The following is a 23,580-nucleotide window of genomic DNA, read 5'->3' as shown; positions in this document are numbered from 1 at the left end:
GCCATTCTCTTCCTAATAATTCCTAACATTGTTTGTTTTTTTGACTGCCACAGCACACTGGGTAGATGATTTTAATGTAATATCAACTATGAGGCCCAGATTTTTTTCCTGGGTGGTAACATCTAAATTAAGTTCTAGTCACTTTAGACATCTTTATGTCATCTTTAATTGTCTCTGGAATTTCAGATTTATGCAGCATCTGAGCGAGTCCTCTTGCAAATGTTCTTTTTTACATCTACAAAAATGAAACTGAACCAATAAAATAAGAGATCTGGGTTCCATATGTTTGCCTGCTCTCTAATTTTACGCCACCTTTGCTCAGTTTTCTAAACAGAATCAGAATCCATGCGCCCTTAGTTATATCCTAAAAATAAACTTGTCACAGCTCTGACTGTGGTTCCCTTGCTTATATCATGATTGTCAGATGAAGAACATAGTCTGAACCGAGCAATCCATTTTCAATAAACAGCGACTACAAGAATAAAATGATTATTTTAATTTATAAAAACTATGAAAATATGACCTGGAATTCATACAGCAGTTAACTCACATGGAATCCACACATCTCATTTTCACAAAGATTAAGATTAATTTGTGAACTAATTTGATATACTGCATCATATGAAATCAAACCAGTTCACACTACAAATTTTAAAGCAAACATAACAATATAGCAGTATTTTCCAACCCTCTCCTGGGAGAATACCTATCCAGTCAGGTTTTCAGGATTGCCATTGAATAAGATTTACATGTTCTGGGTCTCCAATGTATGAAAATCTCTCTCATGCATATTCATTATAGATATCCTGAAAACATAACTGTTTAGATGTGCCTTCAGGAGAGGATTGGAAAACACCAAAATACGGTATTATCAGTATTAAAAAAAAACCCCAAAACTGATTTTACAGTTTAACAGAAAAAAAAAAGTTAATGAATGGATAAAAATGTTGTTGAGCTACTCTGTCATGTATCTAAGAAAACTAATACAAAGGTTCTCACCTAATGGGATGTCAATGGCTGTCACTACAGCTCCAAAAGTGTTCTGCACAGCCTCTCCAACCTTCCTTGCTATCAGCGTACCTCCTTCCTCATCCTCATTTGATTTGTCAATGTCTGCAAAAGAAGAAAGTGCAAAGTTTGACTACCACTCAGTTTTTCTGATTGTATTTTAAAGGACAGAATTACATTAGTAATTATGGTTGCTTATTTTGTTGCAAGTTGCCAACTATCACATGAAATCTAGAATGAACTTAAATGTATAAATCACATCTATAACATTGATGATGTAGCCAAAGATCTCCCTTTCAATTTACAGCAGATCTTTGATTAAAACAAATAATTTACTATTTGTCTAAGACAATCATTCACCTATTTTTTCTTTTTTGACAGAATGTCCACATGTAAAAAGAGAAGATATTTTTGTCAACTCAAGGCAGCAAGTTTGAAATACTTTTTTGTAGTGTTATGTATCCTCTGGGAGCAAAGTTGCTTACCTATAACAGGTGATCGCTGAAGGAGCAGGTCACCAGTCAGACATCATCTGATGGCACCAACATGGCACATGTTTCAATGCTTTTCAGGAAAATCTTAGAGGTCCTCTGGACATGTGCCTCAGTTCTAGAGTTAAGCTGAGGAGCTCAACACCAGAAAGGAAGGAGAGAAGGTTTATATAGCTCATGAACTACTGTTATTAATGTCTTCACAGAACAACAACTTTACTTTCTCTGAAGACAAGCAATCACCATAGTCACAAACATGGGACTTCCTAGCTAAGAGTTATCGTCTAACAAAACAGAAAAAAAAAATCCAGTCCTGCCACCAAAAGGGCAGCAAAAAATTCTTTTTGAGGGTTACAATTCAAAAATCTACCCACCCCCTTTAAAAAAAACAACAACAAAAGATAACCCTAAAGAAAAGAAAATGGGTCCTTGTGGGGAAAGAACTTGGTATTAGCCCTCCATGAGACCCTGAAGAATAGACTGCTCAAGGTTGCCATCATGTCTAAACCATAATGGGATATCACTAGTTGAACTAAACTCCACATCACTGCTTTGCAAAACTTTTCAATAGAGCTTGACCTTAGATGGGCCACTGACACAGTCATGGCTCAGACATTATGGGTCGTGACATATCCCTCTAAACTCAAACATGCTTGGGGGCAAGCGAAGGATTTGGAATCTGCTATCCATTTATTGCTCTCTGACACAGCAATACCAGGCTTGTAAAAACAAAAAAAAAAGAAAGAAAAAGCTAGGTGGACTTTCTAAAGTATTTTTTGTCCACTCCAAATAAAAGGTGATGACTCTTTTGCAATCCAAAGTATGAAGGACTTGTTCACCTTTCTTGGCATGAGGCCTCAGGAAAAAACACTGAAAGGATGATTGACTGATTAAGGCAGAAATGTGTCACTACCTTGGGTAGAAACTTAGAACAGAATTTTAAAAGCGCTGCTTGCGCTAAAAGATCCATATAAGCGAGTATATGGGCCGTGCATGAGCACTGCAGATTTCAGAAGCAACTAATTATGCACATATATGCGCATGTTAAAAGTCAGGAGTGGGGCAAGGCCAACAGTTACACACGTAAATCCGTATTTTAAAAGCAGTGTGCAGTGGCTTGTTAGTTGCAATGGAGAAATTACTTACCTGATAATTTCGTTTTCCTTAGTGTAGACAGATGGACTCAGGACCAATGGGTATAATGTGCTCCTGATAGTAGTTGGAGACGGAGTCAGATTTCAATCTGACGTCAGTACTACATATACCCCTGCAGGAAGCTCTTCTCTTCAGTATTCTCCTCGAAAAGCAATTGTGGATATATGTGTTTGAATAACTTGATTAACTTGAACTGGTTGATGTGAATTTTAGCTGGAGACCGCCAGTGCACTCAACCAAGAAACGCCAACACCCGGTAACTATGGGTAAAGCGTGGCTTACCCGTGTTTGTCTTGCTCTCGGGGATTGTCACTCAAGGTTTCCGTATTCTGAGGCAGCTGTGGGAGTGATACTGTGTCCATCTGTCTACACTAAGGAAAATGAAATTATCAGGTAAGTAATTTCTCCATTTCCTAGCGTGTAGCAGATGGACTCAGGACCAATGGGATGTACAAAAGCTACTCCCGAACCGGGCGGGAGGCTGCCCGTGGCCCACTTAGTACTGCCCTTGCAAATACTGTGTCCTCCCGGGCCTGAACATCCAGGCGGTAGAACCTCGAGAAGGTGTGAATGGAGGACCATGTCGCCACCCTACAGATCTCGGCAGGTGACAGCATCTTGGTTTCTGCTCAGGACACTGCCTGGGCTCTGGTGGAATGGGCCTGGACTTGTAGAGGTGGAGGCTTGCCTGCCTCTACGTAGGCCGCCTTGATTACTTCTTTGATCCAGCGGGCTATGTTTGCCCGTGAGGCTGCTTCCCCTTGTTTCTTCCCGCGAGTAGGTGGTACGCTTTCGTACGGATTCCGATCTTTCCAGGTATCGGACTAGGAGTCTGCCAACATTAAGATGGCGAAGGAGGTGTGAGTCTTCTGATTCCTTATACTCGTCTGGAGATGGCAGCGAGATGGTTTGGTTTAGATGGAAATGAGAAACCACCTTTGGAAGGAAGGAGGGTACGGTGCGTAGCTGTATGGATCCCAGTGTGAATCTGAAGAACGGTTCCCGACAGGATAGTGCTTGAAGTTCGGAGATGCGACGGGCTGAACATATTGCCACTAGGAATGCAGTCTTCAAGATCAGGAGCTGTAGGGACAGACCACATGAAGGTCTAAAGGAAGCTCCTGCTAGGAAGTAGAGTACTAGATTGTGATTCCATAGGGGTACCGGCCACTTTAAGGGTGGTCTGATTTGTTTGACCCCTCTCAGGAAGCGGGAGACATCTGGATGGGAAGATAGACTGATGCCGTCCACTTTGCCTCTGAAGCAGGCCAACGTGGCCAGTTGAACCTTGATGGAGTTGAGGGCAACCCCTTCTTCAGGCCATCCTGCAGAAATTCCAGGATCATGGGAATTTTGACTGTCCACGGAAGATTGTCGCGGTCTTCACACCAGGCTTCAAATATTCTCCATATTTGTATGTAGGTTAAAGATGTGGAAAACTTGCATGCTTGGAGCAAGGTGTCAATCACTGCCCCCGAGTACCCGCTCTTCTTCAGGCAAGTCCTCTCAATGGCCAGACCGTAAGCAAGAATCAAGTTGGGTCTTTGCGGAGAATTGGTCCTTGCTGGAGCAGGTCCCTGTGTGGAGGTAGACACAGAGGGTTCCCCCTCCAGAAGTCTTCGCATGTTGCGTACCATGGCCTTCTTGGCCAGTCCGGGGCCACTAGAAGTACTTGCCCCCTCTGGTGTTCTATCTTGCAGATGATCCCGCCCAGTAGTGGCCATGGAGGAAAGGCATACAGTAGGCCTTCCTGTGGCCAGGTCTGGACCAGGGCGTCGATCCCCTGGGATTGTGGTTCTCGTCTGCGGCTGAAGAACTTGGGGACTTGGGCGTTGGACTGGGTTGCCAGAAGATCCATGGCTGGTGTTCTCCAGCGGTCTATTATTAACTGGAAGGCTGAGGTTGACAGTCTCCATTCCCCTGGGTCTAGATTTTCCCTGCTGAGGTAATCCGCAGCGACGTTATCTTTTCCCGCGATGTGGGCGGCCAAGATCCCTTGTAGGTTTGCTTCCGCCCACGCCATTTAGGGGGTAGGGATGTGCAGCAGGGATGGATTCGTCCCATTCAGTATTCGTGGGGAGCCAAATCCGTTGCATCCGTTCTCGGAGGACCCCGATCCATTCATTAGTTATGTATGTATTCGTTTCCCAAAAAAACCCCCATCCCAACCCTTTAAATTTAATTAACTACAACCCACCCTCCTGACCCCCCCAAGACTTACCAAAAGTCCCTGGTGATCCAGCAGGGGTCCTGGCGCGATCTCCTGCACTCAGGCCTTCGGCTGCCGGTATTCAAAATGGCACCAATAGCCTTTGCCCTCACTATGTCACAGGGGCTACCGGTGCCATTGGTCAGCCCCTGTCACATGGTAGGAGCAATGGACGGCCGGGTTTATTCGTTAGATATGTTGTATTCGTGGGGTTTGCATACGTTTCATGACCCCACGAATACAACGAATAGGAACATATACGTTGTGGATTGCCAATACGTCGAAAACGAATGCACACCCCTATTAGGGGTCTATTTCCAGGGACACCTGTTGGCTTCTGGTTCCTCCCTGTCGATTGATGTAGGCCACTGTTGTGGTGTTGTCTGACATGACTCTGCCCAATTCGCCCCGGAGTCTGTGACTGAAGTGTAGGCAGGCTAGTCTGACTGCCTGGGCTTCCAGACGGTTGATGTTCCATCCAGACTCTTCCCTGTCCCATTGTCCCTGGGCCGTCAGTTCCTGACAGTGGGCTCCCCCCCCTCGTAGGCTCGCATTCGTGGTGAGCAAGACCCAGGTCGGAGAGGATAGCCTTAATCCCTTGCTCAGGTGGTCTTGTAGTCACCATAGGAGCTGGATTCGTACCTCCGCCGGCAACTGGAGGAGGACGGTGTAGTCCTGGGACATAGTGTTCCATCATGACAGTAGAGAACGTTGTAGCGGTCACATGTGGGCCCTTGCCCATGGTACGACTTCTAGGGTTGATGTCATGAGTCCGAGGACTTGGAGGTAGACCCATACCGTGGGGCGAGCACCGTTCAACAGTTTTCTCAACTGGTCCATTAATTTCCTTCTCCTTGTATGGGGAAGAATGAACTTGTCCTATTGGGTGGCGAACCGGACTCCCAGGTATTCCAGAGATTGGGAGGCAGCAGACAGCTCTTGGTTGCGTTGACGACCCATCCAAAGTTCTCCAGGAGGCTCTTGACTCTGGTGGTCGTCTGATGACTTTCCTCTGGAGATTTTGCCCTGATCAGCCAATCGTCCAGATATGGGTGAACGAGGATTCCTTCTTTCCTCAGTGTCACCGCCACTACGACCATGATTTTGGTGAACATCCAAGGGGCTGTAGCTAGCCCGAAGGTTTCCATACAGAAGTGTGGTACCCTCAAGTAGCGGTTGACAGACTTGAGGTCCAGTATGGGCAGGTACGTTCCCTCTTTCTTCGGGACAATAAAATAGATGGAATAGTGTCCAGTATTTCGTTGGTGCGTGGGCACTGATGTTACAGCCTTTAAGGTGAGTAATTTGGTTAGTGTGGTTTCCACTGCCATCCCTCTTGGAGGGGGAGTGGCAGGGAGGTTTCAAAAATTTGTCTGGAGGGATGCTGTGGAAGTCCAGAAAGTATCCTTATCGAATGATGGTTAAGACCCACTTGTCTGATGTTCTCTCGACCCATCTTTGGTAGAATCGGGCAAGCCTGCCACCTATGCTTCTTCCTGTGGATGGGTCTGTTGATTCTCATTGTGGGGTGCGGCTGGGGCCTGGACCTGAGCCGGCTCCCCTGTTGTGTTTGTTCTGAAAGGACTGGCCCCTGCCTGCAGGGCGAGGTGCTTGGTATGAATTCTTGTACTGTCTGAAATGCTGTGATCCTCTGCCCCTGGGTGTTTGGGGAGAGGGGTGTTGGCTTCTCTTGATCTTGTCCTCCAGTAACCGAGGCACTGGAGATTCGCCCCATTTGTTGACTAACTTCTCCAGTTTGCTTCTGAACAGGAGGGTTCCTTTAAACGGCATTCTCGTGAGTTTCGTCTTGGAACGCGTCGGCTGACCAGCTTCGGAGCCAGAGTTGGTAGCGCTCGGAACTGGTAGTGATAGTCCAGGATCGTAAAACATAGGAAAGCGCTGATGATCGTGATGGACCAGGATGTGCAGATAGGCTTCTGACAGGTCCAGGGAGGTCAGAAATTCTCCCGGCTGTACCGCCCTTTTGATCGAGCGTAGGTGGCACCAGGTCGCAGGTCGCATCCGTGAGGAAGGATATTGCTGGTTCTAATGATTCGACGGGCGGGGTTGTGTTCCTGGCCTGTGACAAGCATGCGCATGTCATCACGGCACAGCAGGCAGCGATCTGCAGTGACATAGCTGCTGCCTCAAATGACTGCTTAAGGATGGACTCCTGACATCTGTCTTGGGCATCCTTGAGTGCCGTTCCTCCTTTGACTGGAATGGTGGTGCGCTTTGTGACTGCGCAGACCATGGCGTCCACTTTGGGGAACACCAGGAGTTCTTTGGCTGAGGGTTCCAGTGGATATAGGACTTCTAGGGCCCGCCCTCCCTTGAAACTGGCCTCTGGGGCATTCCATTCCAGGTCGATCAGTTGTTGTACAGCTTGCAGCAATGGGAAATGGCGTGAGCCTGATGGAGCCCAACCAGAAGAGGGTTCGTCTTTGGCTCCGCGGAGGCGCTTGTGTCTGGGATGGCTAGCTCTCTCAGGCTCATGGACACGAGGTCAGGTAGTTTGTCTTTGGAGAAGAAATGCATCATGGTTCGGTATGGTTCAGTTCCTGGAAGGATTTCCCCTTCCTCCAGGGAGTCTTGGTCTTCCTCCGATGTGTCCGTGTCCAAGGTTAGGCTTTTGTCCGGGGGAGGCACGTCTGGAAGGCCGAGAAGGGCCTGGGAGGTCTGGGTCCTCTGGTGGAGGCTGTGGCTGTGTCACCAGTGGCGCCGATTGCACCTGGACAAAGATTTGCAGACCTTTAAAGAATTCCACCCAGGAAAAAGTTTCCTGGGTCTATATTGAACCCAGCGGTGTTCCCCGAGGGCCCCATCTGGAGGGCCGAGCTGGGGCTAGAGAGGTCCGGGATGCTATCAGTGGATCCGGATTCCTGTACTGGCTGGGGGGTACCTTGCCCTCGTTCTCCCAGAGCCATCTCGCACTGGAGGCTCAGGGCAGTAGCCTCTTCATGCTGCGCAGCTCTTATGTGGCAGGCTGGGCAGAGGGCTTGTGCTTTGGCTTTCTTGGCCGGTGGTGCCATGGTTGTGCGCGTAGGGGCGTTCAAACCCGTTCTGTACGTTTATATGCGCGCGCTGGGAGGCTTAGATATGCGCTCCGGGTGCGCAGAGGGTGTGCGTGCAGGCTGCGACGATATGCGTGCAAGCAGGTATGTGCACTTATGGGGATGCGTGCTGCTGTGCGCGCAGCCGAACTTGTGCGCCCGGCGCTGTTGAGCTTGGCGCTGTGCGCATGGCTCAGTTAGGCGGACAGTACGGTCCACTGTTCTACTCACCAATTTTCTCCCAATCTTCCAGTTCTTCCTCCAGGTATGTCTCCATTTTGACAAAGTTTGTATTTTTGAAATTGAAAACTCAGATCTTTGTGTGACTTCTGTGTGTTCTATTTGCAAACTGAACCACATCATCTAATGAACACTGATGCCCCTACCCAAACATCAGACACATTACCCACCATTAGTGAGCACCAGATCAAGTATTACACCATCTCTCGTGGGTTCCATTACCATTTATTTGAGCAGAGCCCCTTGAAGGACATCCACTATCTCTACTTCTCGCAGATTTCGCAGAAGGGATACGCCAATCCACATCTGTCAAACTAAAATCTCCAACGAGCAACATTTCTCCCTTCTTTCCTATCTTTTGGATATCTTCATTGCGTTCACAGTCTAGGTCTTTTGTTTGAGTGTGGCCTGTAGATCACATCAGTAAAAATGGAAGTACCATTTTTTTTTTTTTTTTTTAAGGACAGTCCACAATGCTTCTTCTCTACCCCACATCCCTTGCAATTCAGTAGCTTGTATATTGTTGACATAAAGAGCTACTCCTCCCCCTTTTCTGTCCTTTCTTAGCAAGTTATAGCTCAGAATGGCCGTATCCAAATCATAAGAATCAGTGAACCAGGTCTCAGTAAGAGCAACAATGTCCAGGTCCGCCTCCACCATTAGGGCCTACAAGTGCTGTGGCGCTGTCTTCAGCCAGCACCACAAGAAGTCTCGGTTAGGGGACCTATAAACGAAGTCCAAATTTATGGGTAGTTCTATCATGAGTCCTTGGAACAGCATATTGCCAGAGGCTATGCCAGAGTCACTTCGGATCAGAGATGAGACACTTAACATTTCTCTTTTGATGAATTTGTTCAAGGCCCTCAAATCTAGGATGGGATGGAGTCCCCCTGTATCCTTTAGTATCAGGAAGTACTGGGAGTAAAATTCCCACCCTCTTTGCCCTAATGGAAAGGGTTTGAATGCTCTAGCCATTAACAGGGAGGACAGCTCCACTACTAGTACTTCCTGATGAGCTACCGGGCCCCAGAATAGGCTTGAAGGGGAAATTTGGCAGAGTACCCAAGAGATTCAATGATGGATCGCAAATGATGGAGAGAACCCACTGGTACAAGGTTACACTAGGCCACTGGTTCACAAAGAATCAAAACCTTCCACTGACCGGTAGGTCTATTATTCAGTTTACAAGCGACTTGGTTATGTCTGCTGCAATCCAGTCAATACCCCATCCCTGGAGTTCACAGATATGTTGGCTAGGGCTTTGGGGTTTTGTTGCTTGGGATGGCCATGAGAGCCCTCATGCTGCTGATGGGAACAAGGAGGCAGAGGGTAGTAACTCTTCGGGTGGAAGAAGGAGCATGACCTCCTGGCTGAGGAGGGCTGGTCCTGAATGCCAGTGATGAGCTGCTGAAGGGTCGCATGGTGGTCCCTAATTTGGGCCACCGCGTACTTCACTCTGTCACCGAAGAGATTCTCTCTTGTACACAGCACTCCTACACCTCTGGTCTGAGATCAGAGACCTAAAACCATGCAAGCCTGCAGGCGACGATTCCTGCTGCAGAGACCCTTGATACCATCTTGAAAACATCATAGGTCAAAACAGATCCCATGTTTCCCACACTCCAGACCCTTATGTACCAGCGACTTAAGTATGTCTTGCAGTTGCTTAGGCAGTTGCTCAGTAATGTCCTGCACCTGCTTCAGGATGTCCCACATGTATTGGCTCATGTAGAGCTGGTAGGCCACTATGTGGGCAATAAGCATAGTGCCCTGAGCATCTTTCTCCCAAGAGCATCCATCACTCTGTGATCCTTCCCCAGGGGCACTTAAGTATGGGTCCAAAAGTGCTTGGCTTTCTTGAGAGGGGATTCAATGATGACCAATTGGTGGGGCAGCTAACACTTGTTGAATCTGAGAGACTTTTGGACTAAATAAATCTTGTCCGCCTTCCTATTCACAGGAGGCACTGTGAGGGGGTGTTCCCACATCCTCATCATTAACTCCACAAGGATCTCATGCACTGGGACTGCCACGATTTCCTTGGAAGACTCTATGTGCTGGAGGATATCTTGCGTTTTGGGCCTAGTTTACTCTTCATTCATCAACTGAAAGGGATGGCCTCCACCATCACCTGAAGAAAGCCTGCAAAGGTGAAGCCCTTCAGCAGGAACTTCCTTCGATCATCTGGAGGAGATGGTTCTGAGAAGAGACCATCCGAAGTGTCATTAGAAGCCACGGAGGAGTCATCCCCCAGGCATCATAGGTGCCCTCATTTCCACAATCATCGAATAGTTATGGGTCCAGTGGAACCAGTTGTTTGGTGCCATTTCCGGTATTGGGGGGCTTCTTCCTCTGAGGAACCGGGGACAACAACCAGATCAGCTGATGGCTGCAGTGCCCCGCAGAGCATCAATGCCATCCTGGGAATAGACACTAGCCAGGTTGGTAACATGATGATAAGCACTTGCAGGGATTCCAATAGCAGCTCAAGGAGCAACGGTGCCGGCGTCAGCAGTGCTCTGACGCAGAGGCCTTGCATCGCCTTTTCCACATTCAGCTGCATGTGCCTATCCAATTCGTGAGAGTCCTTAATGGACATGGTCCTCGGGCACTCGGGGCACTTTCGGAACCCGGTCGCCATGTTTTTGAGAAAAAATAAGGGCGGCGCACGGTCGGTGGTCGGACACCGAAGAAAGCACCGCCAGGAACCGACCGCAAGGGACGAGGTAAACTTACCAGCGTCAACGGAGGTCGGTGGTCGAAGGGGGAAAAATTTTTAAGTTTTGAAAGAAGTTTGTGTGGATATTTTTGTGAGGAATTCTCACAGAGCTCCAGATATCCGCGAGGCTACTGCTGCGTGGAAAAAAAGAGACTGAAGGGGGACCCCTACTGGATGCAGGGTTAGTGGCATGCTGGGCATGCTCAGGGTGCCAGTCAAAGTTCTAGAAACTTTGACAAAAGTGTCCCGTGATAGGGCTCCATCGATGATGTCACCCACATGTGAGGACTACCATCCTGCTTGTCCTGGGAGAATTCTGAAAATAATTTCTCACAAAATGGTTCAATGTCTGACTCCCTAGTCATTCATCCTAGATTTCTTATGTTTTAGGAGGTCAATTCAACCACCGAATTAGTGTAGCTGTTGGAGCCAGATGAATCCTTTAGGAGCCTGGATACAATACTTTGTGTCTGCCTTCTATTCAGCCAGGAGTATAATGTATTGGGTTTGTATGTGTATGTCTTGATAGAGAAGGTGTACAGGCACTGCCACCAAAGTTTGAGAGCCATACAGGTACTTGAGGAGACCAAACACAGATGCCTTGGGCTAACCTACAACTTAATGGGAAATGAACGTGATTATTACCAGATTAAAATCTGAAGAGAGGTCTTCAGTTGAAACCTACTCTTGCTTGTGGAGAAAATGGGTCCAAGGAGAGGTCAAGATAAAATCTCCTCTGTCTTTAAAAGGTACATCCACAACTGTTCAGAGTCACTCAGTGTACACTGGAGATGGCATGTGACCTTGTGCCAATCTTAGATTCAAGGCCTTAATCTCACCAAAGATCTGGACAGGTTTTTCTCACCAAGATCAGCTGGCTATGACTGTGCTTGGTAGCAACACCAATCCCTCAACATTCAATGCTCAATATCAGTGCTACAGAGAAGGCATCAGTAGGCAAGTTGCTCAAAGCTCCACATGGAACTGAGCTAGTCAACACCTACTGCCCAGCATTCTTCTTGTGTTAAGCGACTGCTTCTGCTACTTGTGCCTCCAAAGTTCCTCCTCAAAGACTACAGAGCTAAAGAGTCAAAGAGCCTCAGCAAGTGGATTGTAGAGGGATGCCAAAAACTCAAAGCCAGACCACCAAAGACAGACGCAGTGAGTGCCTTGGATGGGAGGTGAAGCTTATCATTTTCAGTATATGCTATGTACTTTTGTCTGTGCTTTGTTTACCTCTGGTTACCACAGCATTACCAGTACAAACTCTTGACATTAGCCATCAAGCCATCCAATCTGTTTAAACAAACTGGTGTTTGAAAACAGTTTTTACTCCAAGGTGATAGTATATGTCAACTGTAACCTTTCAGATACTTCCTACAGTCTGACTTTAGAATTCATTTAGCTATCTTGCCATCAACTTGAGCACTTTTTTTTTACTGTAATCATTCAGTCCATCTTATATGTACAGATTATATCCAAAAACTACATTTGCTTATTACCACAATTTTTCCAAACATTTCGTAATAGTTGCACACATCAATGTTCATTATAGTCTAGAAAAACTTAGACAAATCATAGTAATAACTTAATTATTTTCTTCTCTTAAAATTATGGAGACCATGTTCTTTATAAATGATTTGTGGCACCAATTGGCAAGACTAAATCTTCAGTTACAATGTCAAGAATAATTATAGTGAGGAATTAATAGCCATCTTGATCTGAGAGGGTAGCATGGATAGACTTGAAGAGATACATGCCAGAAAACAGATTTTCAATCCTCTCCTGGAGGCACACCTAACCTCTCGTGTTTTCTGCTATCCATAATGAATATGTATGCGAGATTTGCATAAATTAGAGACCCACTGAATGCAAATCTATCATATGTACATTCATTGAGACAATCTTGAAAACTTTACTAGATAGGTGTGCCTCTAGGAAAAGACTGGGAAGCACTTCCATAAAATGTCAACCTGTCTTTCAACTGGCTGGATGTGTTCAGGGTCAGGGACACAAGAGGTTGCAGTTAAACAGTTCTGCTCTCCCACTAGAAATATTCATGCAATGAAGAAGAAAAGTTTGGACTGATTTCCCAGGTGCACCTGTTCCAGACCACTGATTTGAAGGAAGAGTTAGAGACATTCACTACATGTCCACCAGAAGACAGTGTCCTCAAGATTACCTGTTTGGGAAGCTTTTTGATCATAGCAACTATCACACACTCGGACTGGTGAAGGTCCCCACCCTCGCTCAGGGACAGGACATGTCTTGGATGAGCAGCCATCACAGAAGCCTTCTCCACAGGCCCGGCAATGATGTTTAGTATCATTATCTTTAAAGATTACTCCACACTTGTTACATTTCTGTACAAATGAAGAAAAGGAAATCACATAAGTCATTTTCATATCTGAACTGAAATTCCCAGTTCAAATAATAAAAACTGATAAGTTATTCTCAAAACACTTGCAGAGCCTCCAGATGTACACTTACAAAATTATTTTAGGTATTATTTTATCCATTTTCAACCATGGTATTTCTGAAAATAAACACTTGTTACAGATCAGAGGAAGATAATTAACTCCCTTTAGGTAAATATTCTCATTTCGTCTAGACCTCTGTTTCTCTTCCCATCCTTCCCCCCTCCCATCCCCCACAAATTTTGGTGCAGATTTCCAACCCTTCATACTGTCCCATGACATATGCCTTTAAGTGAGATCTGGCCATCATGGGACCAACAACAAATCAAGAGTTAGAAATGGAGCAAAGTCGCTGTAACGGACCTGTCACCTCAATGTCATGGTTTGATAACTATGAATAATATATAGTACGTTAGCTTCTCTGAAAATTACTTCTAATAGTGATAGTCAGTACCGAATTTGAACTTCATATAGATGATTTGAACTTCATATGAGTGATTTAGTGACTCATAACATCCCGCGGGCTCTTTTGGCATCTCTGCTCTTTATCAAGCCGCAACTGGGATCATCTTTAATCATTGGTCACAAATTCACTTATGAGAGCGGCCATGGCCCCAGAGACATAGCAAATATTTTTGTAGCCTCCTTTGAAGCCCAATACATCCAAGATTGTCAATGGAAAGAATATATGGTTTGCTGGAAGAGGTACATTGATGATGTCCTTGTGATATGGCAGGGTCCAGAATCGACTTTGCTGGAATTTTTTGATTGCTTAAATGCGATAGACTCATGCTTAAAATTCACAGTGAACTATCATCCCCAACAAATAGCTTATCTAGATATTCTCATTATCAAACAAGACACTCGTCTACATACCAGCATCTACCGCAAGAAAAACGAAAGAAACAACTTATTGAAATTCGATAGCTTTCATCCAACAGCTTTTAAGAGAAATCTTCCGGTGGGTCAATTCATAAGACTTCGGCGACTATGTACAGATAGACTTGACTTCAAAAATCAGGCTAGAAAGATGGCAGATCGCTTTTTACAAAGAGGATATCCAGTCCCTGATGTTAAGCGAGCATACAAATGTGCCCTGTATGCCAATAGGTAATATTTATTCCTTAAAGGCACACCAATAGAACCTACTACGCGACAGACAATGGTTTTAAGACATACTATGAAATCAGCTGACATTAGTCAGGTAATCCGTCAACATTGGAAGATACTCCAACAAATACATCCCATATTTGTAGACCCCATCAGGTTTGCCTATAGCAGTTTGCCTATATTGCCTTAAAGACTTCTTCTCTGATTCATCTGTCTTCCTTAACTCATGGATTTCTCGCATACTTTGCACATCAACATGGTCTGTGCACCCTCAAATCTCAATTTAGTCTACCCTTTAATTTTTTTCTAGATATTTATTCGCGCTATAAACATGCCGAATATTTACCTACGTCCTGTTGACGAGTTACTATTATTATTATCTATGTAATATTTAATTTAATTTATTATTAATATCTATATGTTATAGGTTATATGCTAAATGCTATATGTTATACGTTATATGTTAAGAAACGCTGTTCCATGTAACGCCATTTGTGCGAAAGTTTTGTTATATGTAAACCGACCTGATTCGATACTTGTATTGAGAATGTCGGTATATAAAAATCCGAAATAAATAATAAATAAATAAATAAATATAGCAAGGGTCCAAATGTAAAAAATCATATTGTGCATGCCAGTAACTATCATCCATCTCCTGTATTAGAATTGCCTGAATGTGCAGGCTGCAGCCTGTGTGCACTAAAATCATTTAAAAGTTTCACTGCTCTACCCGGCGGACGTCAAGCCACATTGCTGAATAAAGTCTCCTGTCAGGTCAGCTTTGTGGTTTATGTAATTTTTTGCCCTTGTGAGCTGATGTACATCGGAATGACAAAGCGTCTGCTAAAAACTAGATTGACTGAGCACAAAAGTTGTTTGAAAACGGGGAAGATGGAAGCACCCCTGGTATCTCATTTCGCGGAACATCAACATAGTTTTAAGGACCTAAGTTGGTCAGTATTAGAACATGTACCTGCACATTGGCACAGTGGTGACCGGATTAAACAATTGAGAATACACGGACAGCGGTGGATTTTTCAATTAAATACTGTTCATCCACACGGATTAAATCGCGAAATCGAATGGACTCAGTGTGTGTGATAGTGGGCTCATTTGTAATTTAGCAGACTGATTGATTGAATACACTTTAGGTTCCCCTCTAGATCATAACGCATGCGCAGATAAAGTAAAATCAGGGTGATTCGAGTTAAATCATCTAGTGAATAATCAGCTGAATTCAAATGACACGCATGCGTTTAAAAGCAGTTCTCCAGAGCCGCCGCTTAGCAGGAGATTTCTCCCAAACCGCGACGATGCAATACACACGCTCGCGAGGCTGTAAGTACATGTTGAAGCTCAAGAAAGGCAACTACAATCCCAACAGAATGGTTTGTGATGATAATTAGCTTTTTCAGAAATTAAAGCGTAACCGAAGATACCCGGGTATATACACAGTCAGAGGAGTTCCTGAAGCAGCATTGGACGCGAAACGTGCACGTCGAACTGCACTCTGAATTTCCTGGAAGGGTTGTACCCTCCATGGACTGTGATCCCCAAAAGGGAAGTAATCTCAACTTAAATATTTTATCTAAAAGAAAAATCTAACAAAAAAAGCACATAAGTGAATTTGTGACCAATGATTAAAGATGATCCCAATTGCGGCTTGATAAAGAGCAGAGATGCCAAAAGAGCCCACGGGATGTTATGAGAGTCACTAAATCACTCATATGAAGTTCAAATCATCTATATGAAGTTCAAATCATCTATATGAAGTTCAAATTCGGTACTATCACTATTAGAAGTAATTTTCAGAGAAGCTAACGTACTATATATTATTCATTGTTGTTTTCGTTGGTTCAGAAATAAGGTTGGAGTTTTGTCAATGGTTTGATAACTATCCATCACTGATTTTGGTTCCTATTTACCAAAACAGTACTAGTGCTAACACAGACCTTAATGTTTAAGTGCCTGCATTAGCATGGACATAAAATATGGCCCAATGCAATCAATCAATAAATATATAAATATATATATATATATATATATATATGAGCTGCTTAGCCTGCAAATGCAAGCTATGCAGCTCAAATAATTTAAATGGGTTAGCATAAAAATCACATAAAGTGACATGATCTTCATAATGCAAAAATGCTGTGGTTAAGTTTCTGCATTACCTTAGGAAGGGTAACACAAAGACCATCCCACCTTCCCCAGTCAAAGAGAGGGGCCTGCTCCTCCTTCACCACCCACCCACCAAAGGAGTTGCTTCCCACCATAAATCCTCCCTACTCAGTCCTACTCCTTCTGATGCTGTTCAAAGATAGACAAGCAAGAGGGAGAAGCTGTCATGGCCTGCTCCCCTAAAGACAGAGGAAAGATACAATGGCTAAGGCAAGGAGAGTACCTTGAGAGGCCAGGTGGTCTGGAGCTGCTGTCTTCTGGCTAAGGCAGCTGCTGTTCCCCATGGGCTGAGCCCTTGGGTGTAGGCAGCTGCCAGGACTTCCAGGTGAGAGCAGGAATCAGAATAGGCTGAGAACAAGAACCAGGAAACAGCAGACAAACTGGTAGTGCTTCCACATGATAGACGCCAAGTGAGCTGTTGGACCAGCAAAGGTGTGGCAGGCTGGAACACTTTATATACAGCTGTCCATTTGGGCCACACCTAACGCTGGCCCAATAGGGAGCTCCGGAGGTGGGTCTCCCTAACCTTTCTTCACTTGATATTCATTAGAGGATTTTGTTGATTCAGAGTCCTTGTGACTTTACTGCAAAAGCCCCTGACCTTGAACATCTGAGACCATAGGTTCAATCCCCCTTGCCCCTGACAGAGGTCAATTTGATGCCAGCCATTTTGAATTTGGTGCCAGCAAAGCAGTAGGAAGCCAAGCTCCCTCTCGATTTGCTCTTCATTTGGATGATGTCGGAAAGGGTAAGACTAATGAGGTGGTGGGAGAATAATATTAAACTGCGACATGGCAGAACACAAATGTTCATTATGTTTGACTCAGGATGGGGCAGGGGGTGTGAAGGCAGCAAGGCAGGAAACCCCTTGAGTTTAAGCCGGCAGGAGAGGTGTATGGAAAGGAATGTTAAACAAAAATCTTTTATTTTTGTGGGTTAACAATCAGCTTAATATCCAATGCATTTCAGCCATGTAACATGCACTTATGCACATAACGCATGCAAGGCTTAATTGTGAATTAAGCCCAATGATAATAACGTTAAAAAAAGTCTGTTTATACCCGCGCTAATGGTCGATTTTAACACTATTTAGTAAGTAGATCCCTGTGATACCTTAAATAACTCACTTTACCTCCCTGTGCTCAAATTTAGATTTTAAGTTCTTTGGGGCAGATATTTTGTAGCCCTAAGTTATGTTATACAGTGGTATGTATACTAATTGGAATATAAAATAATAAATACTACGAATCTCTCAGATGGGGGATGAGTAGCAAAAAGATCAGAACTCAGGTCATTGTCTCCCCATCTCAATTTTTACCTTACATTTGAAGACAGGTATTTCCCTGTGACACTTCAAAACCAGTGAGAATTTCATATCCTGGGGTTAATTTTACTGCATTTGACAACAAGTAAAACAGATTTAGGATGCACAACTAGTCAAAGTTTAATTATCTATTTTAAATATGAAGTGGAAATGCTGGTAATTACCATTATCTGGGAGTTTGGTCTCCAGTAGCCCGGGGCAATCTGGTCTGTCAGCCAGGATGTCACAGCTTTTGTGGGCCCAATACTCAGCTCAGATACGGATTGTGCCATGAAGTTCATTCCATCCAGCAGTCGCTGGGCAGCATTGTTGTTATCTTTCAAAAACCCATCTGTCTAAAATGCAAGATTTTACAATTCTCTATTGGCCTTGCTTCCCATTAACATATAAAACTATGCTGTGACACTACAAGTGAAATTTAGAGAGACCATGGAGAACATAATTCCCATCTTTTCTTAATCCAACAATCAACCACTCTGCTAAAGCATCATCGCAGACTACTGAAGTAGACTACTGGGATAGAAGTAGAAGAAAACCATGCATGTGGCTAAAAGCATCTATCTTAATCTCTGTAAATTAATCAAATTATATTTCTGTAAGGGAAAATATGCACCCCCATCTTAAATCAGTTTTATTTTCCTCTATGGTATAGTAGCAAAGATTTGCAAATTAAAGAAAAAGGATTGGTACATACTGCTGAATTACAGCTCAGTCTCTAAATGCTTCAATCTGTTTATATTACAGCTGTAAAGACGTTTCAGCCATTCCCATTTTATCAGGCTCAACAGTAACAGGTACTTGAAATCAGTGTGCGATTTCAAACTCCTATTACAGTATTCTCTACAAGCAGCCATTTGGAACAAACAATGCCTGTCAGATAGGCTTTCTAAAACAGGAATTGGCTGTTGTAATAAATAAAGGTATAAGAATTACATATGGGAGCTAGTCTTTAGTTCATTACATTCAGGGCTTGTTAAGGGATTTGTTGTACAAATAACTATTAAAAACAAACCTTAAAAACGGCAAATATTTAGTGCACAAACTGCAGAGTTCCATGAAATAAATTCATAAATTAAAAAAAAGTTTAAGGAGAAATTACTACTTACCTGATAATTTCTTTTTCTGTAATGAAGACAGGTTAATCCACACCAGTGGGTTATGCATCTCTACCAGCAGATGGAACCGAGAAAAGCTGACATCAGCCTGCCAGTATTCTCTGCAAAAGCCAACTGTGGACAACTAAACAATACATGAACATAACCAATAACAGACAACCATTCAAGCACTCAAAAGAATGAAATATCACTAATCTAGGGACTGGATCTGACACTTACCAGTAAACCACGGAAACGCAGCCAGCAGTCAAGGACGGAAGGTGGATTAACCTGTCTTCATTAAAGAAAAATAAATTATCAACAGGTCGATATAGCAAGGCCGCGTTAGAAAGAGTGCGGCAGTGCCAGGCGCTCCCTCGTTCCCCGCACACACAGTCCTGCTCATATACCGCTCGATACTGTATTTAAATTGCTTGCAAATGCAAGCCGCGTCTGCAAAGCGTTAGGCGAAAGGTTAGGCCCGCGCAACCCATTTTACTGTATAGGTGCTTAATACAGCGCCTATACAGTATCCTGGGTGCGCTGGTACCTGTCATTTCAAATGTCATTTCAACTGACATTTGAAATGACAGGTACCAGGAAGTGGATGGTTCCCCCCCTCCCGAAGCAAGGCGCAGGCGAAAATTAAAACAAAAGTGTAAAAAACAAAAGTGTAAAAAAAGTTAACTTACTGGTGGGAGCCGGCGGGTGCGCGTTCGAGGCGGGAGCGAGTTCATCGAGGCGGGAGCCAGCGGGCGGGTGAATGTCAGCCCTCTCCCCTCCTCCCGAAGCAAGGCGCGAAAGCAGCCTTGCTCCGGGAGGAGGGGAGACAGGACTGGCAGTGTAAAGCGAAAAAAAAAGTAGCAAGAGCGAGGGGAGAGAGGACGGGCAATCCTACGCTTGGGATAGCCAGTCCCTCTCCCCTCCTCCCGAGGCAAGGCGCGAAAAGCAGCCTTGCCTCGGGAGGAGGGGAGCCTTACTTTTTTTTGCAGCCCTCCGGAGGAGACGGCCATCAGCAGAAACTGATCGCTGCTCCCGGCGAAGATGGACGCCTGCACGGGGGAAAGCGGCCCCTGTGCGTGCAATTGGCCGCTCAAGACGTGACGTCACGACGTTTGGATTCACGGCATGTGACGTCACGTCTTGAGCGGCCAATTGCACGCACAGGGGCCGCTTTCCCCCGTGCAGGCGTCCATCTTCGCCGGGAGGCAGGGGAGGGGAGCCACGATCCGTTTCTGCTGATGGCCGTCTCCTCCGGAGGGCTGCAAAAAAAAGTAAGTCGCTTGGTCGCTTCACACTGCTAGTCCTCTCTCCCCTCCTCCCGGAGCAAGGCTGCTTTTCGTGCCTTGCCTCGGGAGGAGGGGTGAGGGACTGGCCATCCCGAGCGTAGGATTGCCCGTCCTCTCTCCCCTCTCTCTCGTGCAACTTTTTTTTTCGATTTTTTTTGCTTTTGTTGCTTCGGGAGGAGGGGAGAGGACTGGGGCTGCCCCGGAGACCAGCACCCATGGACGCGGCCAGGGCAGGAGAGCGGGGGCTGGGGGAAAGTTTGCCGCCTACCCTTACCTCTGCCTCTAACGCAGGGGTAGGGGTAGGCGGTAAGTTAGCAGGTTAAACGCGCGGCAAAACGGCAGGGTAAAAAAGGGATAGTCGGGGCACACGTTACTGGATGGTAGGGAATAGCTAATTCGATCGTTTGCATGCAATATACATGCCACGTGCGGAAGGGGTTGCCTGGGGATTTTAGGACGCGGTAGGAGTAGGTTAAAGGGGATAGTGTATCGCAGGAAGGGCTGACGCGGCCGGAAAGTGAGTAGAACGCGAGTTAGGAGCGGGGTAAACGCGGCCACACTTTACTGGATCGATCTGCAAGTAAGTAGTAATTTCTCCTCTCTTAGCATTCAGATAGGTTACTCCACACCAGTGGGATGTAATAGAAGGACTAGGGGACACTCCATGAAGTTAGCAAGTAGCTCATTTAAAACAAATCAAAGAAAATTCTTTCACACAGCGCATAGTTAAGCTCTGGAAATCATTGCCAGAGGATGTAGTTACAGCAGTTAATGTAACTGGGTTTAAAAAAGGTTTGGATAAGTTCCTAGAGGAAAAATCCATAAACTGCTATTAATTAATAAGCAATAGTAGCTTGAGATTTATTTAATGTTTGGGTACTTGCAACTTGAATTGACCTTGATGGACCCTTGGTCTGACCCAGTATGGCATCTCTTATTGTTCTTATGTACCAAAGCTACTCCTGAACAGGGTAGGAGGCTGTCCTGGTCCGGAACACCACCACATGCATGAAGACTGCGTCCTCCCGGGCCTATACATCCAGGTGGTAATGCTGGAAAAGGTGTGTAAGGAAGACCATGTCACAGCTCGACAAATCTCAATGGGAGACAACAATCTAATCTCTGCCCATGATACTGCCTGAGCCCTAGTGGAACGAGCCCTAACCTAACTAGGCAAAGGCCACTCGGCATCCACATACACAGCCGTGATAACCACCTTAATCCAGCGGGCAATTGTAGCCCAGGATGCCAGCTCACCCTGTTTACTCTTACTGTGGAATATAAACAGCCAGACATCTTCCTGAGAGGTTTAGAAACCTCCAAATACCTCATGTTATGCCACTTGACATCCAAGGTCCGTTAACAGGTGATATTCATCCACATCTCTCTTCCTGTCCATTGTTGGCAGGGAAATTAATTGATTCAAATGAAAATTTGAGAGCACCTTCGGCAAAAAGGACGGAACAGTCTGCAGCTGTACCACCCCTGGAGTCGCTTGCAGAAACAGTTTCTGGCAAGACAAGGCCTGCAGTTCAGAAATTCTTCAAAGTAATCTCAAGGAAAGGCTACGCAACGGTTGAAAGGTGGGACCCGCCAGAAAATCCAGAACTAGATTAACTAGGCTCCACAAGGGCACCGGCAACCACAAGGGAGGATGAAAATGCTTCACCCCTTTTAAGAACCGGGCCACATCCGGATGGGCTGACAATGGTTCGCCATTCACCTGACCTTGAAAACAAGCAAGAGCTGCCACCTGTACCTTCAAGGAATTAAGGGCCAAACCCTTAGTCAACCCATCCTGAAAAAAACCCCCCTCATTCCTCACACCAAGCCTCAAACACTTGCTAAACCAGAACATAGGCTTAGGATGTGGAGAAGTTTCGTGCTCAAAGCAAGGTGGAAATCACAGCAGTGGAATTTCCATGCTTCAGCAACAGAGCCCTCTCTCAAGGACCATACTGTAAGATGATCCACCTGCAGCCACCACTGCAGTTGGGAGGAGACCTCCATCAACAGGTGGAGCCAAACCAAATAGTCCTGAGACTGTGGATTCCAGCGAGACAGTAGGAAGTGCTGAAGAGGATGCATATGCACCCTTGCCCATGATACCACTTCCAAAGTTGCCGCCATTAAGCCAAGGACCCGTAGTTAAGACCATACAGTCGGGCGCAGAGTGTTCAGACGGATTTGCGCTAGCAACATCCAAATTCGAGCTTCTGGCAGGAACACCTCGCCTGGCCACTTGTCAAACTGAACCCCCAGGTATTCCAGCGACTGAGTAGACTGAAGGCTGCTCTTGGCTAGGTTCACCACCCAGCCGAGGGAAATCACCTTGCGAATTACTGGGAGGCTCTCTTCCAGCCACTTGGTGGTAATCAGCCAGTCGTCCAAATACAGATGTTCCAGGATTCCATCCTCTCTCAATGCTGTGGCAACTACCACCATTACTTTGGAAGAGATTCTGGGAGCTATGGCCAAACCAAAGGGCAGCACCTGAATCTGAAAGTGATGTCCCAGAACTGTGAACCGCAGGAAGCGTTGATGCTCTAAGTCAGATGGGAATGTGAAGATACGCCTCAGACAGATCCAGAAAGGTCAGAAATGCCCCCAACTGCACAGCCATTATCTCCAAGCACAATGTTTCCATGCGAAAATGCCTCACTCGCAGATGATGGTTGATGCCTTTGAGGACCAGGATGGGACGAAAGGAACTCTCCTTCTTTGGCACAATGAAGTAATGGAATATTGTCCCATATTTTCATGACACGCGGGCAGTGGGACCACATTCTTAGACTGGGGAGCCTTGTCAATGTAACCTCCACTGCCTGCTTCTTCTGCGGGGAGTGGCAGGGAGACGCCATTAATACATCCTGAAGAATTCTGCGAAACTCCATTGTATAACCTTCTCTTATCACCTCCAGGACCCACTGATCCGACATGATCTCGATCCACCTCTGATAAAAGAGAGAGGGGTGACTCCCTATCTCCTGTTCCTGGGAGTGGGTCAGCAAATCTTCAGTGGGAAGGTCGGGAGGGGCCACCACCCGAGCCTGCGCCTCATCTGGGATGTTGGGGGCGAAAGGACAGAGACCTACCAAAGGGTTGAGTCCTCTAAAAAAAACAATGACTCATATCTATAGGGACAAGAACACCTGGATCCTCTAGAATGACTTCTCCTGACAAGGGAGCACTGCACCTGTCTTTTTTTCCGGCAAACGAGGAACTGGAGATTCGCCCCACTTACTGGCCAGTTTCTCCAATTCGCTGTCAAGCAAGAGCGATCCGTGAAG

General features: G+C 45.6%; 1 protein-coding gene across 6 annotated transcripts in view; it reads right to left on the bottom strand.

Moving 5' to 3' along the window:
- ZFYVE1 (zinc finger FYVE-type containing 1) overlaps nucleotides 1–23,580 on the bottom strand; it is a 118,430-nt gene that overhangs the window by 13,480 nt on the left and 81,370 nt on the right. For all 6 annotated transcript variants that reach the window (XM_029598716.1, XM_029598718.1, XM_029598719.1 and 3 more), the window contains 3 exons: nucleotides 18,072–18,242; nucleotides 13,058–13,238; nucleotides 1,000–1,113 (listed from right to left, as the gene is read on the bottom strand). In XM_029598716.1, coding sequence (XP_029454576.1) covers nucleotides 1,000–1,113; nucleotides 13,058–13,238; nucleotides 18,072–18,242 — 466 coding nt within the window. The remainder of the gene's footprint in view (nucleotides 1–999; nucleotides 1,114–13,057; nucleotides 13,239–18,071; nucleotides 18,243–23,580) is intronic.

This window comes from Rhinatrema bivittatum, chromosome 4 (assembly GCF_901001135.1).
Source record: "Rhinatrema bivittatum chromosome 4, aRhiBiv1.1, whole genome shotgun sequence".
Taxonomy (NCBI): Eukaryota; Metazoa; Chordata; class Amphibia; order Gymnophiona; family Rhinatrematidae; genus Rhinatrema; species Rhinatrema bivittatum.
Note: the sequence above shows the minus strand (reverse complement) of the source record. Positions and strands in the feature narration are given on the sequence as shown.